Source organism: Grampus griseus (genome assembly GCF_964374135.1).
Source record: "Grampus griseus genome assembly, chromosome: 6".
Taxonomy (NCBI): Eukaryota; Metazoa; Chordata; class Mammalia; order Artiodactyla; family Delphinidae; genus Grampus; species Grampus griseus.
The window spans coordinates 32,510,729-32,529,258 of NC_139000.1; the positions used below are offsets into that span (position 1 = coordinate 32,510,729).

Genomic DNA, 18,530 nt, shown 5'->3' on the forward strand with positions numbered 1-18,530 from the left:
GAACAAATAGCACCATAGTTAAAGCTTCAAAGAGAAAGGGGGACAAAATTAACACACTTGTACCTGAGATGGGCCTGGAATAAACCCCACTGTGTGACTTGTGTTTTAGAGAGCTGGGACGCCCAGTCTGGGGCTAGCCAGATCTGCCATGGAGCAGAAGCAGATTATCCTGAGGTGATTCCAGTGCATGCTAAACTTTGAGAACCCCTGTTTAAATTTTACAGCCCAAACCAGTTTAGATAGGGCCCTGGGAGAATGAGCTTCCATTTTCTTCCCAGCAACTACTGTCTGTTAGAACAGCTTGAGACTATAGGGACAGGCAAGAACAGGATTTACCACCTGCATCGCCTATGACCAGCGTCGATAGGGAGGAAAACAAGTACTTCGCAGGGCTAATTTAACCCTCTTATGTGTAATTCAAGTTCTTCTCGTGTCTTCATTTGCTTTGTGAGGTACAGACTTCCAGCCCTTTACCCAAATGGAGTGATCTAGACTGTTTATGACTACACCTTTGATTTCTATTCAGTTAATTTGCATGTTTTATTTTATCTTTAGCATGGGAAGGAGACCTAGTTGCCAGAGCGGCCAGGAATAGTATTTAAAAGTTTAGCCTTTACTTTAACCCTGGTTGGTCAATCTCGCTGTGTTCTTGGCTCACCTAACATTTGTGGTCACAAGAGTGCAAAACAGTGCAGTTCTGCTGGCTGCTTCTCCCTATTTTGTCTCTCTGTCAAGTCTTAGGAACTCGTTGACTTTCTCCTAAATTTACTAACATTATTCATTTTATTTTTACTAGCTAACCTTGCTGCTTTTACTCCTCTCCCTTTCATTAACACTGCCCACTGAGCAAAGCCCATCACTTGGTTTACCTCGTTCCAGAGTCTAGCCTCCAGAGAGGTCTGCTGGCTTATGCAGAGGCCCCAAATAGGGCTCACAGTGCAGTTAGGAGGTGGAGCCCTGGCCTGGAAACAGGAAGCCTGGTTCTGACCTCTGCTCTACTACAGACTTGCTGCACAATCTTGGGCAAGCCCCTCCTCTCTGGGGCCCCAGAACTCTGTTGTACAATCGGGAGAACACAGTGTGAACTCTCAGCCCTTCCAGCTAGAGTATCCCAGGGTTCCCCGGTCTTCCTCTGTTATACACGTGGCCATACAGTATAGATTTCCTGGAAGGTAGTTCCAGTTTTGCAATCCCTGGCACCATTGCCCACACACCATGAGCATACTGGTTCTTAAACTGTGGTCCCAACTACTGATTTCACCAATAGTTGAGGGGCCCTTGAGGGGGGTCCCTGCCTGGTTTCTCCATAATCAACAGTTATGTAGGACTTGTAGCCCCACTAGCCCCAAGTGGGACTAGGATCCTAACATCCAAATGCCTAGCCTTTTAAAGCAATGAGTCACCTCACCAGGTCATTTCTAAAACCCCAGTAGAAAAGCATATCACACAGTAATCAGTGTTTGTTGAACGAATAAACAACTACACTTTCTCTACAAACACAAGAGTTCCATAGACTGAACAAAGCTCAGGACTGAAATAGAGAAACCAATTCCTTCTGCGGAACCAAAACCTCAAACTGAAGCTATGTAATGTCTGGAGTACACCAAATGATGGCGCTTTTCTTGCAGTTGTGTTATTTTTAAAGCTCTGTGTGCAAGCTCTATTGTGACACCCTTCCCTAGCCCTCAACCCAAATACTTAATAATCCTATCTATGTGACTCCAGTGGGTAAGTCAGAGATCTGGAGTTAAATCCCAGCCCTTCCACTTACAAGCTGAGTGGTTTAAACTTCAGTTTCCTCTTGTGTAAAATGGGGCAAATAGTAAATTCCTCATTAGGTTGTTGATTTAACAAGAAACCTACATCTCCAAAATTACTGAGAATAAGCACGTGTTAACTCTTAGCTAATTAACAAAGCAACTCTTGGATCTTTCTTCTCATTTAGTCTTCCTATTTGGTGGGAACTATCATATCTATAGTCATTTACAGCTAAGGAAAATGAGACCCAAAAAACAGAGGTGAGACACCCATGATCTCACAACTGGTAAATGGCAGGGCCAGCAGTTGAACCCAGGTCAGAAACACTTCCAAGCCTGGAAGATGGGGTCGTAAGTGCAGTAAGTTTAGACCTCCTAGGAGAGTCAAACAAACTTGGTCCTGGGGACTTCCCTGGTGGCGCAGTGGTTGAGAGTCCGCCTGCCGATGCAGGGGACATGGGTTCACGCCCTGGTCCGGGAAGATCCCACATGCCGTGGAGTGGCTGGGCCCGTGAGCCATGGCCGCTGAGCCTGCGCGTCCGGAGCCTGTGCAAAACTTGGTCCTGGCCGGAACTCTCCTCCTGCAGCACTTGAGGGGAGGGGCAGTGCAGCTCTGGAGTTCCTGTGCATAGGAACACCACATACTGTACAGTATTTCCTGTTGAATGAAGCCAGCTTTGTAGACATTTTCATCCATTTTAACTTGATGCCAACATTTGCATTTCAGAAGGTTTTTTTCAATTCTTCCTATGAGGACATTAGCACCTGGAAAAAAAAGTGGAGTCTAGACTAGGACAGGTGTGAAAACAGAAGGTATATAACATGTTTCGCCTCTCCCAGGAATAGATCTTTTCTCGTCTACTCTTTTACTGGAATGTGTTCAAGGCACTGTTGGGCCCAGAGATCTTAGTCTTTCCATCCCTCACTAGCCTCAGGGACTCTTGGGCGCTTTCCCTAATATGGTTGTTCCCTGGTGACTTATAAGGCTCAGCTCAAGTTGCAGTTATAATGTAATTCACTTTCCCAGTTTTAATCACTTAGAGCTTCTATTCAGCATGTGTGGGCTGTGTCCATTCAGTAATGGCTAGATTTTAGCCCATAGTCAAGGGAGCTTGAGGATTCTTTGGGCCAAGGTAGCCTCAATGCAGGTCAAGGTCTAATTTGTTAAGTTTTTGAAATTACTATAAATGGCTCATGATCCCCTAGGAAACAACAGTCTAGGAATCCCTATTTAAAAAGAAAGGAACATAAAATGTGATACATACATAAGTGGAATATTATTCAGCCTTGAAAAGGAAGGAAATTCTGACATATGCTAAAACGTAGATGAATCTTGAGGACATTATGCTAAGTGGAATGAGTCAGTCACAAAAGGAAAAAATATTATATGATTCCACTCATATGAGGTACTTAGAACGTCAAATTCATAGAGACAGAAAGTAGAATGGTGGTTGCCAGGGGCTGAGGGGAAGGGGGAGGGGGAGTAGAGTTACTATTTACTGGGCTTAGAATTTCAGTTTTGCAAGATGAAAAAGAGATCTGGAGATGGATAGTGGCGATGGCTGCACAAAAATCTGAATGTATTCAATACCACTAACTTGCACAGTTTAAAAACTGCCAACATGGTACTTTTTATGTTATGTGTATTTTACCACAATTTTTAAAAATTGGAAAAAAAGAAAAAGAGAGAAAAAGGAACAGCTTGAACACTAAGACTCTCAGCTATGGTATTAGCATTGTCTCATCAGAGCCAAAAACAGCTACGTAATAAATGTTGTACATTTTTATGCCCAACCCCCAATTTTCCTTCTGCTGAATGAAGCATCTTGCTCTGCCACTGAAAACTAGCATTTTCTTATAAATCACTAGCTCAGAAAAATCAGTGACTTTCAGCAATCAGTCCACTAGAGACCACTGCTAAGCAGAGGAGGCTAACAGCAGCACTGTGCAGTGAAGAGTGCTCCCCTTACAACCAAATGGCTCCCCCAAGCGGCTTCAGCTTCTCCCCCAAAGAAAAAGACCCCTCCTGCAGAGGAGCAGATTTCTTTTCCAAATTAAATGTGTAACTTTTAACTGTTATTAGTACTGTCAACAAGAATATCAGAAAAAAATTCTATTATAGATACTATCATCTTTAATTTCTTCCAAATGAAAATTGAGACTTTTTCCTCTGATTTCAAAATGAAGATACTTATTTCATGCAATAATCAATTCCCAAGATCAAAGGGAACCAGTTTTTCATCATTTTTTCCCCCAATAATTTGCCATCTGTTAGGATTTACAAGAGCACACTCACCCATATATTGCCCTAGGAAATCATTTTTAAAGATACATACTTTCACCACTTAAATTTGGCACTTTGGACCTAAAATTACTTTTCAGCCAGGATTTAAGAAAAACACTTACGAAACTGTTGTAGAAAATTTTTTTAATAGGCTTAGAGAAAAATGTTTTCCAAATTATTGATTTTTTTAAACTAATACACCTCTTCATCATTTTGTGATTCTGCTGGACAACTAGGGCGTTTTAAATGGATCTCAATCTTTAGAAATTGTGGCTTAGAGTCCTAGACTCCTGGAGTGCGCACCTTTGAGCTATTCTTGGTATTTCCTATGGTCTACCAAAAAGTGAATGCTCATACCCAGAAGGCAGCATAAGCTAAGTGAAACTTCAAACATTTTTATTTTTGGTTGGAATTATATCAACTCAGTTTAGAAATGGTATCTCACACTGATTATTAAGGTCTTTAATTTCCAAAATGAAAACAAAATTTTATATAAGAAATCCAATTTATCAAATGAATTCTTTCAAAAGGGGTTTAGCAACAAGTGACAAATAGATTGAAACCCCTCATCTACACCCACAGAATTAAGAACTGACAGAAAGAAGAGGCAAAAATATTATGTATGGTTTTAGAGACAAAGAATAGAATGAGCAAACATTTCATCCAAGATTTCTGGATGATTTCTGACGATTCCGCTGGGTACCAGCTGCCTTTGAACACAGATCTGCCTGATGGAGTCATAGGCACACTCCTTGAAAACCACAGAACACCCAAAATAACAATGACCAAGACAGAGATACCTAGAAGAAAACAAGCCAGGGCCACTGACAGTATCGTGCATTTGAATGACTACATGGTCATATAAGAAACTGTCAATCCAACCAAAAAAACAATCTCCACAAAATGCTTTCTGCATATTTACTTGTAAATCTAAAGGTAGAGAGACTAAGGGCCCTAGCAGCCAGGCATGAGCAATGAGACTTGGTATATGAATTTAAAAGTTTATTAGCCACAGGAAAAAAATGATTCCTTAAAATCAGTTTTCATTAAGTTCCCTGTAAAACAGTAAGCTTACAGAAAATTTCTTTCTCATGAACAGAAAATCACTATGCTTTTGGTCCAAGATATGTTGGGGTTTTTTTCCTTTCTTCTTCAGATGACAGACAGATGGATGTAGCGGAATCTATGAACGAGTGTACTTGCCCCAAATGTGCAACATAAATACAGAAGCGATGAACAGAAGACTCATAACCAATACTGGAACAGGGCCACTGGAAATAAGAAAAGGCAGGCTTAGTTTCAGTAATAATACATTAATATGTTTGTAATATTAAAGACTGCCTAGGGGAAAAGGGAGGGGAAAGCACCTAAGATCCGTAGAAGAATATTATTTACAACATTTAAAAATATTCCAAAAATTATTACTGTGGATATTTTGAGGGTGACAGCATTGCGGTTATTTAGAAAGGAGGAATCCTTATCTTTTAATGAAACATACTAAAATATATACAAAAAAAGGATCTAATGTCTTAGAGACACTAGTCTCTTTAATTTCGTGCATTTGATATTCTCCATAATAAAAAGTAATTTAAAAAATTTCCCAAACTCTTTAAGTGCAAATGATCCAATTACCAAACTATTATTTCAAATTAATAAAGACCACCTTCATCGTCTAACTACAATAAACTAGGCATAACAAAGATGAATATCCCATTATAAGTTATGAAGCATTTTCAAATATATGATCCCATATGATTAACAAGCTCAAGACACAGATGAAACAAATATTAATGTTATGAAATGAGAACATAGAGCCTAAGAACACAGAGCCAGAATGGAAAGGAGAGATCTGAACTCAGGTTTTCTGATTCCACACATTGTGCTCATTTTACTGCTTTAAGGTTCCTATATTTAGGGGAGCAAACATTCTAGGCAACATTAAGTTTGATTTATATTTAGTTTACTGTAGAAAGGAAGTAGATTTTACTCATCAGCCCTTCCCTAAATCAAATGCTTTCCAGGTTGAGAATTAGTACATGGGTTTCTTAAAGTTAGAACTCCTTGATTTTACACAACCTGTCAATGCTGATGTCAGTCAAAGGCCTCGTCTTTTTGACTCCTCTTGCCAACAACAGTTTTGGAGAATTCAAGATGTCACTTCACCTCCCAGGTACACCTGGGGGTGGACATAGGAAAAGACCCCAGGAATCTTTATAATTTGGGCAGTAGAGTAACCCAGCGGAGCAGGCGGTAACAAGAGTCCACTAGTGGACAATCATCAATGCATGGAGATCCAAGTCCTTGCTACACTATTTTGTTCTTCCAAAATTTGTACAATTATGGGAGTAAACAAACTTAAAAGTACCTAGGAAGAGATGGTCGTCACGATGCACTGGATCATACTGCCTTACTTTAAAGCGCCGTTAGGTAACATCAGCCATAAAGCATAAAGCTGATGTGACTGTGGCCCTGTGACTCACCTTCTCCAAACATCATTTGCCTCGTCTGTAAAGTGGGGATAATCACAGCACCTCTCTCATAGGGTTGCTGAGGTATTAAATATATTAACACACACACGGTGTAGGCTTCTAGTAAGCTCTCAGGAAATGCTACTGTTATCAACCTGAAAAAAAATTCTAACTCCCAAGAAGAGCCAACAGCAAGCTCCAGGATGGTACCTGACTGCTCCAAGACGTGGATTTGAGGATACCATTTCCCAACTATGTCCTTTCACCAAAAACCTCTCTCTCTGGTATGAGACTGTGGTTTATGACACTGCAAAGGAATAGCTTCTCTCGATTCCTAGGACTCACAACAGCAGCAAGCAAGCCTGGCTGCACAACAGCCCAAAGCAAGAACAAGCCAGATTCACCCACAAGAGAACAGTTGTTTCACCACCTCGAGAAGGTTTAAAATGTTGTCCCCTGGATACCCTGAAGAGCAAGGGGCTTCAAAATTTGTCTCTGAAATATTCAGAAAAATTACCTCTAACAAGGACCAAAACGCTGCCAACTCACACATCCCCAACCCCAAGAATTATTTCCTGAAATACATTCCCACCTTGTAAGTCTTCGTCATAACAGGGGGGGAAAAAAAATCAATAAATAAAACAAAACCTCAAGAATTCTAGGCAAGTCTTTCTAAATTAAATTTGTGATCTAAGTCAAGCTACTGGTCAAGTTAATTAAACTAATCCAAATAAATCTGATTGTGTCTCTGTTACCAAACAGGCAGAATGGAAAGAGCATGGAATTTAACAGTCCCAGAATATCTGGCTCCAGCTCTTGCTGGCTGTTTGTCTTTGACAAGTAGCTTTGCCTCTCTGAATCTGAGCTTCTGAACCTGAGGTGCTATATGAATGAGAGCTGCTGTCATTATTCCAATTCCTCATCCACTGGATTCAGTCAGGAAACAGCTGTAAGCAGTGGTGTCCTAGAGCCTACCTGGTCAGAAACCTGTGGGATTAGGTTTCACAGTACCAGAAAGCGAGGTGAGGCGTGGGGACAGGGCTTCCCCGAGATGCCCATATCCCATCACCTAATGAGCATTCCCAGGCCTAGAACTTGGGAAGTGATACGGGTCCAGTCACCACCCACCAACGACAAGGAGGCCAAAGAACTTTTGGTAACACAGGCTAATGCAGAAACTCCCATTAGACTGCAATAATATCAGCCTATGCCTCCAGGAGAGCTTTGAAAAATCACCTAGCTCCTATTCAAATGGTTACTCCTCTATTTCTCAGTGTGGGACAAGAACACCAAATGAGCAATTTCACCTAATTAAACTGTTTTCCCTCCAGTTCTCTCTATTCCCATCATTTATTCTGACAGAGCTACATGAAGATGTTCCCTTGCTTTCACTCAAACCATGAACAGATGTCATTCCAGGCCCTAAACTAATTGGCTGCTATATGGACAAACCAGACCCCGCCCACCCGGCACAAAGGAAGCTGCTGTGTATTACAAATCTCATCAAAGCAAACACCACTGGTGGCAGAGACAGAGTGCTGCCAAAGGGCTCTGTGATTCTGGACAGAAACACAAGGTCTGCTCCCAGGACTTACACTTTGAGCCCCGGTGAATCTTCTGTGTAGAATCGCCACATCCCCCCAGTGCCTGCTGAGGTGGTGCGGCCTGCGCTCCTCGTTCCGCAGCTGGCATTTTTCCTGTGAAGAGAAAAAATGTGACAATGGCCTTTTCTTGGAAACCCTTATCAGAGCATCATAACATATGCTACCATTACACTGGTAAAGAACCAAAAAATTAACTTTTTCTTTGCTAATACCTCCTTGCTTTTGCTTGCTTTTACTCCACTGATCATAACCACTAAGAACTGAGTACCCACCATACACTGATGCATACAATAACCCAGAAAAGTACTTACCATCTCCATTTTATAAATGAGGAAAATGAGGCTCATAAAGGGTTAGGCAAAGTGCCGAAGGCCACACAGCCAGCAGGCAGCCACGCTCGGCTGTGGACCCAGTTCTGACTTGAGCCCATCCACTTGCTCACACGTATGGGCACCTCATTTGGACAGTGCACTTCAGTTTCACTTCACATGTATTTTTGTGAAGTCAAGTAAAAAACTCCTGCTTAAAAATACCCTGAATCCCTATTACCTGATTTTTAAATGACTACTTTAAAATGTTTTTAAATTACTGTATTTTCTACAAAAAAGACAAAAAACATAAGTTGTAATTGTAATCCAAGTCTCAAAACAGTATATATTTTATGAAATATTATTTTGCAATCTGTTTTCATTATTTTGATATACTGACTATAGATCCTGGACAGAGGTAGGATGTGAAAAAAATGCAGGAAACACCCAACCAGAACTTGTCCCTCACAAGGGGATCAAGGCTTGTGAAGTGAGCTGTGTGGCGCAGGCAGCCCTGGCACACAGAAGCAGCGAACAGCACTAATGCCACTGACCAGGAAGGAAGCCAGGGAATCCTTTCCCTCCTCTCCTTGGTCACTAGGAAACCCTCCCCAACAGCTATTCTCCCACACAGCACTCCTCCAATCCCACTTCTCATTTCCCCTCAGTGCAAAACTGGTACCACGTAAAAATAAGTAGTAAGTATGAGACAGGTCAGAAGAAACCTTCAGCCCATTTATCACCAACTCAGAAATTCTAGGGAAGGGGAAAGGAAGAGAGAGAAAGCCCTGTCCCGTCACCACCCCTCGCCATTAACCGAATCCCAACACACCCTCCCTCAAAATCCCATTCCAGTTATCCGTGGACTGCTGGTTCTGGATTTTTGAAAAAAGACGGGCAAACAGGGAGAAACCAAAAGTGAATACCCTGTCCCCACCGTCTCTTCTTGCCTCCCAACTCTGGTTCCTAATCCCCACCTCACCCTACCACAGACTTGATTCCACACTCTGAATGCAAGAAGCACTGGCCTAGAGCTCAGGGAGGCTGCCCTGCTGCATGGAGTGGGAGAGTGGAGTCCCGGTTTCAGTGTGGGCTCCAGCAAAAAGAGCTGTGTTCATGCTAGAAATCTAAAAACAGTTAGTGTCAAACGATGATTCTGATGTACTGTACTATAAAGATTACATTTCAGACACATTAATTATGGGCTACATGGTCACCTGGGAACTTCTAACTCCATCTGTATGACTGTTTCTATGGGAAAACTGATTGTAAACTGTACAGGGATTTACAGAGTAATTCATACACTTACAAGAGCTTTCACACACACAGATACACATCATCTAATTGGTGGAGTAGGTACGTGAAATTTTCCTCGTTCATAAAAAGGAACTTGAGCTAGATGATAAACCCAGTGTGGACATAACAAGTCATCGGCTGAGCCAAGACTAGGACCCAGGTACTTTCTACTATTCCCACACCCACCTAACTCCAGTTCCTGTCTTCAAAATCTCCAGGAGCCCCCAAGGAATCAGTCTGTGCTCTTTGAAGATTTCTTACATCTGCTGGCACACAGACATAGCAGAGGATTCAGGCCACCTAGAAATACCAAAAATGTACTCAAAATACCTCCCATCCCCCCTATTGGGAAGCTAGGTAGAAGTTAACAGAGCCCATTTTAATCTCCTAAATTTCTTTTTGGGGTCTATTTTACCCTTTCTTTCTGGCCACTGTGTAACTGCTCCCTCCTCCTATACCCTAACACAATGGTTTTCATAACCAACCTTGAACATACTTTGTTCTAACATGGTGGTCTTCTGGCTGTTCCTCAAAGAAGCCAAGTTCATTCCCACCTCAGAGTCTTTACACTTAACTATTCCTGTCTAGGAAGCCTATTCCTCCCCGGACCATTGCATAATTTGCTCCCTTGTCTCTTTTAGGTCTCTACTCACCTGTCACCTACTCTGAACACCCTATCCTCACCCACCCTCTAGTCTCCACACAACTTTATTTTTCTTCTTGGCCTTACTGCCTGAAATTATCTATTTATTTGCCTTGTTTATGGTCTCTTACATTGGAATATAAGGTTCATGAGGTCAAACCCTGACTAGCTTGTCCACAGATACAGCCTCATGACTGGAACAGTGCCTGGCATGTACCCTCAATAACTATTTGATGACTTCCTTAATACCCCAGCTAGTCCATCACCTTACTATGCCTGATTCCCATTAATCCTGAACACTAGAGACTGTCATACAGAGTGAAGTCAGAAAGAGAAACAAATATCGTATATTAATGCATATATGTGGAATCTAGAAAAATAGTGCAGATGAGCCAGTCTGCAAGGCAGAAAGAGACACAGATGTAGAGAACAAATGTACGTACACCAAGGGGGGGAAGCGTGGGGGGGGGTGCTGTGATGAATTGGGAGATTGGGATTGACATGTATACACTAATACGTATAAAACAGATACTAAGAACCTGCTGTATAGAAAGAAATTCAAAAAAGAAAATCCTGAACACTGAAGCATTTTAAGGCTTTACAGTTTACCATGTGTTATTGCTCCTTTTCATCCTAGCAACTTCCGTTTATCCTGTAGTAACAGAGCAAGGACTCCAACCCTGGCCTGACCTTAAATCCCATAGTTACTTCTCAAGGTTCTACTTCTATTACCTCACTGAACATGAGACAGAATGCAAATCTGTGGACTACATAATCCACAGCACTATTATTAACTGTTAGCTTCAACTTTTTCTACAGACTCACAAAGAGGGAATATATTCTTGAACAGTCAATACCTATTACATTACACTCATGAAGTAACACTTAGAAGAGTGCCAAGATTCTAGATGGGAACTCTGTAGGGTGTCTCAGTACATATAACCATGGTCTTTTGAGTTACACTGGCCCCAGCGGTAGTGAATTCTAAAAGACATCAACACCCCCAACTTGATAAGCTGCATCTGTCCTCAAATGTTTGTTTCTCCATTTCACTTGTGCAGCAGTTACTTCAATTTTATTTATTAAGTAAATACTTGTTTCATTTATTTGATAAACACAAGATTTCTCTTTTTTTTTAAGAGTTTTCAGATGATCAAACTTCTCTGCCACAGTGTTACCAATTCTCCTTAACTAGACCCACTCCCCAAGGAACTGTACCGATAGGACAGGTTTTCCATTCCAGCACAAAGAATCTTTGAAATCCAGGGTGGGAACAAGACAGCACCCCAGGCCCAAATAACCTACACCACAGCCTGACACACTTTCCAGCTGGTCCATCCCAGCCTTACCTTGAACATCTTGATGACAGGGAACTCACAATCATTCAGGGTCATCTTAGCATTTCTCACAGTTCTACTGGAATTGTTTTTGCTCTGTGATGAAATCTGTCTCATGTAAGTTCAAATCATCAGTTTTAGATTTACCTACTGTAGCCAACAAGAGAAGTCTCATCCCTCTTCACATCCTTGAGAATAGTTTTTGTGTATCTCTTCAAGGTCTTTTCCTCTCTAGATAAAACCCCCACTGGTTCCTTCAAAAAAATCCCAAGATTACAGGGTGGCTTGATTCCTTCCCTCACTCATCATTTATTGTGTCAGCCTTATGGTAGGATAGAGCTGATGGGCAGTTTTCGTCAAAGTCTAATGAAGGAGATAAACATGGAAACATAAATGCTATTAGAAGGGTATGAACAAAATGCTTGGGAGTAAAAAAGAAGACTAGTAGCTGCTATTGCCTTTGGAGTCAGGGAAGGCCTCAAGAGGAAATAATCCCTGAGCCTAGTCTTGCAGAATATACACAAATGGCCGGAGGGGTGGGGATGGGGGGGTGTCTAGTGAGTTCAGAAAACAGTAATAAGCTCACTGTTGCTGGATCACAGGAGAGAGAGGAGAGAAGCAATTAGGCTGGGGGGAAAAAAAACCCACCACCAAGAGCTTTGGTAACCCTCTCCCCCTCCCCACCGTGTTTAAGGTCAGCAACAAGAAACTAACCAGCAGTGTGCCAGAATCAGAGCAGAAGATGCATTAGAGTGGAAATGATCTGGAGAGGAGGCGAGTTAGGTAGAAAATTCTCTAGATGTGAGAAACTGAGGGCTAAACTGAGGCAGTAGAAATGGAGAAGGAAAAAACGGATGAGAAGTTTTTCATGTACAATATAAACGTACTGGATACAGACAGCATTAAAAGAATCCAAGATGACGCTGAAGTTCTGGCTTTGAGTGAACGCGTTTACAGCAGTGCTTTATGGACGTAGGGAGATATGATTGGCGGCGGGAGCTGAGGTGAAAGGAAAGACTGAGCTGCGCATTAGACGAGTCATGTTAGACCGAGTGTGTATGGGACTTCCAGATAGAAATGTGAGTGGAGAGCTCAGCTCTAAAGACACCATTTTAATGACATCGGTTTTCTCAATGCTGTCTATGACCTTACTCCAGTTTAACTTTCCTTTTTCAAGAGTGGTACTCAAAGCTGAGCAATGCGAAGAAAATATTGCCTCCCTCTCGAGACGCAAAAGACCAAGAAGTCTTTAACTACCCCTACGGTCACATCACAGGCAGCTAGCTCGTTCTGCCCTTATGAATCTTAACATCCCGGGATCTCCTTCTCAGGACCAACGAATTCTTGGGCCCTGTCCCTCGGAGACCACAGCCGAGAGGGTCGCAAGATCCTTACCTCTGCCGGACTGTGGATCCCGCCGCCCGGGCGGCCACTGCTTTGCTGGGAGAGCGCCCTGAGGAGCCCACGTTAGTACCACTGGGGGTCGGACCAGGCTGTAGAGGGAGACAAGGAGAGAGACTGGTGAGCGCCGCCGGCCGGCCCCCAGACCCTGACGGCCGAGACCGGGACATGCACGGGGGGCTGGGGAAAACAAGGGAGCCGCGGAAGCAGGACAAAGCGTAAGGCAGGAATCTCGGCGCCTGGGAGAAGCCGGGACAAGGAGGGACGGCTGGGGCCACAAACCATGCTGGAGACAGGAGGGTGGCAGGAAGCTGAAGTGGACAGCGGAGAAGCGGTAGAGCCCGGCGGCCGGAGGGATTGACTCAGGTCCCGCCCCCAGACCTGCTGGCAGGGTCCTCGCTGACTCCAGGGACGCCTGGGCTGTCCTACGATATGCCTGTAGGAATTTTGCAAGAGGAGACCCTGTGAGCTGCTGTATGGGAATTACAGACCTCATGTATTTTTCCTTTGGATCACATCGTCCTTCCTAGAGTCCAGTCTCAACCAATGGGAGGATCTAGCCATGATGAGACGAGAAATTTACTCCGGCAGTTACTAGGCACCTACATATTTGCGCTGACGTGACCTAACCGACGCACGCGCCGCGGGGCGTGGTCGGTCCCCGTCTTGGGCCATCTGGGAAGCTGGAGGAAGGAGCATGCGCGGAAGCGTTTAAGCGTGAGAGGTGAAGGTGCGGCTCACGGGCTATGGCGGAGGAGCAGGGCCAAGATGAGGACCTGGGTCCTAAACCGTCCGTGTTGTTTCTGCACCCGGACCTGGGTGTGGGCGGCGCTGAGCGGCTGGTTGTAGACGCAGCCCTGGCGCTGCGGGCGCGCGGATGTAGCGTGAAGATCTGGACTGCGCACTACGACCCCGGCCACTGCTTCGCGGAGAGCAGCGAGCTGCCGGTGCGCTGCGCCGGGGACTGGCTGCCTCGCAGCCTGGGCTGGGGCGGCCGCGGCGCCGCTATCTGCGCCTACGTGCGCATGATCTTCCTGGCTCTATACGTGCTGTTCCTTGGCGACGAGGAGTTCGACGTGGTAGTGTGCGACCAGGTGAGGTGGCCACGACCGGCCCTCGCCGCCCCTCTTTTTCTCACTACGGAGCGCGCGCCGCATGACCTCTGCTGACCTCTCCCTGTCTGTGGTTCGGAAAGATCGGAACTGATCTGGAGAGATCAAAGTGGGAGTGAGACTGTGGTTCTCAAACTTTAGTGTGGACCCGTTAAAGTGGCAGATTGCTTGGCCCCACCCTCAGGTGTGTTCATCCTGGGCCCCTGAGGTGGGGCCCCGAAATCTGCATCTTCACTGGATCATCGGGAGATTCTGAAGCATATGGGCCTTGGTGCTCTCTCTAAGAAACGCAAGCATTAGAAGTCAGCCTTCAGTCATGTTTTGTATGTCTTCCCTGTTTTGCATTATTTCTCTTAACACTAGTTCCAAGCCACATGCATCCCACTGTAGCATTTGCTGTCAGGCCACTCCGCTCCTCAGCAGTGTCATGTGTTTAATAAAACCCTAAGCTAAACATGTCATGTCTCTATTAAAACTTTAACATGGCTCCCCATTAGTCTTTGGAGAAAAGTCCAGGTTCTTTACCTTGGTAGATAATGTCCACCTGGATCTGGGCTCTAGCTATTCTAGACTCTTTCTGTGTTTTGTTTTTTCATCCCCAAAAATATTTATTTTAAAAAGTAACATTCAGGACTAAAAATTCAAATAATAAGAAAGACTAGAATGTAAAAGCCCCATTCCAGTTCCACTCCCTAAAGATAGCCACTGTTAACAGTTTCTTCTGTATGCTTTCAGAAATTGTCTGTGGCTATACCAGCATATTATGTCTGTTCATAGACATGTTTTATTTGTAATAATTAGGATTATGACACACCTACTATTGGACAACTTGCTCTTTTTCACCAAAAATTTTTACTTGAGACATCCTTACATATCAATATTAGAGATTCACTTCATTCTTAATAGTGGCTGGAAAATTTGCTTTTGTTTGACTGTACCATCATTTATACATTCTTCTGCTAAAGGACAGTATCAGTGTGACCAGTTTTTTGTGAATAGATCAGTGTTGTAATGAACATCTTTATGCCTTTTTTTTGTACTTCTGCAAGCATAGCCTTTGAAATTCATAATAATAAAATTGGTAGGTCAAAATTGGTAGGTCAAAGAGTTGTACATCTTAAATGTCAATAGCTTTTGCCAAATTTGCCTTCTGTCATTCTACTGTTCTGTCATTCTACTCTCCCACAGTGATAGAGCCTGTTACTCCATGCTTTTGTTCACATTGGATGTTATCAGCATTTTAATCTTTGCCAAACTAATAGGTGGAAATGGCATCACGTTTGTATTTGTATTTGTTTAATTATTACTTCTGAGTTACTTTTGATCATCCTTGCTTGTGTACAAGCTATTTCTTTTTGCGAAACGTGGACATTTACCGAATATCCTGCATGTGTAAAATTAGTCAGTAAGCATGAGGCAGCTGAGACTGTAGTGGATAGAGAAAAAACCGAGCTTGGAAGTGGGAGACCTGAATTCAAGTTCCATATCAGCTATTTTCTAAGTAGCTTTGGATAAATCCCTCAATATCCCTAAAGCTCACCTTTTTCAGGTGTTAAGTGAGCCGGAGATTGACTTGTAAAGATTACCCAACAGGAAAGTCTCTAGTAATGATTATGGTTAACATTTCAATAAATACTGAGAACGTAGTGTGCACTAAATTCTTACACGTTTTACATGCACCAGTGCATCTAAAAATGACAAAAACTATATGGGTTTTTTTTTTTAACTGGAATTGTCACCAATTTACAGAAGAAGAAACTGAGGCCCAGAGAGAGAGGTATATTACTTGGTCATGGTCACACAGCTAGCTAGTAGAGCTGAAATTCAAACCCTGTCAATCTTGATTCCAGAGCCTACACTCTAAACTACTATAGTTCATTCATTCACTTCCTTAGGACGAGGAAGATACTGGAGTGGCTCTGTCCAGTGTGGTAGCCACTAGCCATAGGTGGCTGTTGAGCACTTGAAATGTGGCTAGTCTGAACTGAGATGTGCAGTAAGTGTAAAATACACATCTGATTTTAAAGATTTAATGTGAAAAAGAAAAAAACAATAGAAGATCTCATCAACGTTTTAAGTATTAATTACATTTTGAAGTGATAGTATTTTAGATAAAATACATTAAAATTAATTTGACCTTTAAGAAGTTGTTAGTGTAGTGACTAGATTTTTCTTTCCATTGGACAGTGCTGTTCTAGAGGAAAGCACTGGACTTGCAGCTTTAAATATTTAGCACATATCCAGAAACCGTCTGCCAGCTTTCTGTATACCAGGCATCGTACCAGGTGAGAGTCTGGGGGCACACAACGCAGAACCAGACATTGCCCATGAAGGGCCCACAGACTAGCAGGCAGGGTAGGTATCTGTTTCTTTGATTTGGTTGAAGTTTAGTTGACCAGTCACTTCATCTCCTGTTGATTTTTGCTTTGGCTAGGTGTCTGCCTGTATCCCAGTGTTCAAGCTGGCCAGACGGCGTAAGAAAATCCTGTTTTACTGTCACTTCCCAGATCTGCTTCTCACCAGGAGAGATTCTTTTATTAAACGCCTATACAGGGCCCCAATCGACTGGGTAGAGGAATACACCACAGGCATGGCAGACTGCATCTTGGTCAACAGCCGGTTCACAGCTGCCATTTTTAAGGAAACGTTCAAGTCCCTGTCTCACCTAGACCCCGATGTCCTCTACCCATCTCTGAATATCACCAGCTTTGATTCAGCTGTTCTTGAAAAGCTTGATGACATAGTCCCCAAGGGGAAAAAATTCATACTCCTCTCCATCAACAGATATGAAAGGAAGAAAAATCTGACTTTGGCACTAGAAGCCCTAGTAAAGCTGCGTGGAAGATTGTCATCCCAAGATTGGGACAAAGTTCATCTGATCATTGCAGGTGGTTATGATGAGAGAGTCCTGGAGAATGTACAACACTACCAGGAATTGAAGAAAATGGTCCAGCAGTCTGACCTAGGCCAGTACGTGACTTTCCTTCGGTCTTGCTCGGACAAACAGAAAATCTCACTCCTCCACGGCTGCATGTGTGTGCTTTACACACCAAGCAATGAGCACTTTGGCATCGTTCCCTTGGAGGCCATGTACATGCAGTGCCCAGTCATTGCTGTTAATTCAGGCGGGCCCTTGGAGTCCATTGTCCACAGCGTCACAGGGTTTCTGTGTGAGCCTGACCCAGTTGACTTCTCAGAAGCAATAGAAAGGTTCATCCATGAACCTTCCTTAAAGGCCACAATGGGACTGGCCGGAAGAGCCAGGGTGAAAGAGAAGTTTTCCCCTGAAGCATTTACAGAACAGCTTTACCAATATGTCACCAAGCTGCTGGTATAATCAGATTTTTTTCAGGTGTTTATGCTGTATTCATTAACATCACATTTGTAGATTGTTGACCCAGTTTTGAAACCAAAGAAAAAAAGCCTAGTATCTAGGGCAGAAGAGATTTTTTTTTTTTTTAACATACTTGAATCTTAAATCTGAATCACCTTCCTGTACCCCCATATCTCCCAGTCTGCTTTTTTAGAAAAAAATAGTATCTTTTAGGCTGTAATAATTCTGAGTCTTACAATGTTGATTAAGATATAAATATGGTACAATTTCACATTCAGCAGAATATTTTAATTATATGTTCTCTAGATTGTTGCTGTACGAATAAATTTTGAGTTATTTTGTGCCTTATTTGGTTTTAACACTTTAAGTGTATCATCATCAAAGTTGATTAATTTGGCTTCATAGTGTAATGAGAAGACACTTACTGTAGTTTCCAGAATCAGTCCACCTCAGTGTTCAGTGACCTCTGTTAGGAAATTTTTGTTAGTCATACCTTTGCCTGGATCCATAGCAAGAATGCTTTGTATTTTTTTTTTAACAAAGATGATTTGTTGTGTTTTTGCATACAGACATGACAATAAATGATGTTTATCATAGGAAGAGACAAAATACTAGATTTTGGCCTCTGTGATCTATGGTGGTGGTGTTAGGACTGTAGACAGCCAAGCCTGAATCAGAAACTAGAGTTAACTGGATATTGGAATGAATGGCTATTGTCACGTGTGCAGTGTGCATCTTGGTTAGGGTTTGTTTCCTAGTGTTATCTGAGTCATTAGCTTCATTAATATTTGTGTTTTATTAAGTAAGCGCCTGCTAAGTGTAAGAGACAAGTGCTTTTTTTTTTTTTTTTTTTGCGGTATGCGGGCTCCTCACTGCCGTGGCCTCTTCCGCCGCCGAGCACAGGCCCCGGACGCGCAGGCTCAGCGGCCATGGCTCACGGGCCCAGCCGCTCCGCGGCACGCGGGATCCTCCCGAACCGGGGCACG

The 18,530-nt window shown here is 43.0% G+C and overlaps 2 protein-coding genes across 2 annotated transcripts; one reads left to right on the top strand and one right to left on the bottom strand.

Moving 5' to 3' along the window:
• Positions 1-5,028: 5,028 nt before the first annotated feature.
• On the bottom strand, positions 5,029-13,463 carry SEC61B (SEC61 translocon subunit beta). The gene is made up of 4 exons (XM_082657144.1): positions 13,381-13,463; positions 13,093-13,190; positions 8,105-8,206; positions 5,029-5,312 (listed from the first exon to the last, which is right to left on the bottom strand). Exons 1-4 carry the CDS (start codon positions 13,381-13,383, stop codon positions 5,225-5,227), a joined length of 291 nt encoding a protein of 96 aa, XP_082513270.1. The 5' UTR covers positions 13,384-13,463; the 3' UTR covers positions 5,029-5,224.
• Positions 13,464-13,789: 326 nt separating this feature from the next.
• On the top strand, positions 13,790-18,121 carry ALG2 (ALG2 alpha-1,3/1,6-mannosyltransferase). The gene is made up of 2 exons (XM_082656379.1): positions 13,790-14,192; positions 16,645-18,121. The coding sequence occupies exons 1-2, from the start codon at positions 13,845-13,847 to the stop codon at positions 17,545-17,547; spliced, it is 1,251 nt and encodes a 416-aa protein (XP_082512505.1). The 5' UTR covers positions 13,790-13,844; the 3' UTR covers positions 17,548-18,121.
• Positions 18,122-18,530: the final 409 nt, after the last annotated feature.

Excerpts from the sequence above, each read along its gene's own strand:
- SEC61B (XM_082657144.1), bottom strand. Across the intron at positions 8,207-13,092 it reads GGATCCACAGTCCGGCAGAG|GAAAAATGCCAGCTGCGGAA; the intron begins GTAAGGATCTTG and ends TTCTCTTCACAG. Across the intron at positions 5,313-8,104 it reads GATTCACCGGGGCTCAAAGT|TGGCCCTGTTCCAGTATTGG; the intron begins GTAAGTCCTGGG and ends TCTTATTTCCAG.
- ALG2 (XM_082656379.1), top strand. The coding sequence starts at position 13,845 with ATGGCGGAGGAGCAGGGCCAAGATGAGGACCTGGGTCCTAAACCGTCC. Across the intron at positions 14,193-16,644 it reads ACGTGGTAGTGTGCGACCAG|GTGTCTGCCTGTATCCCAGT; the intron begins GTGAGGTGGCCA and ends TGCTTTGGCTAG.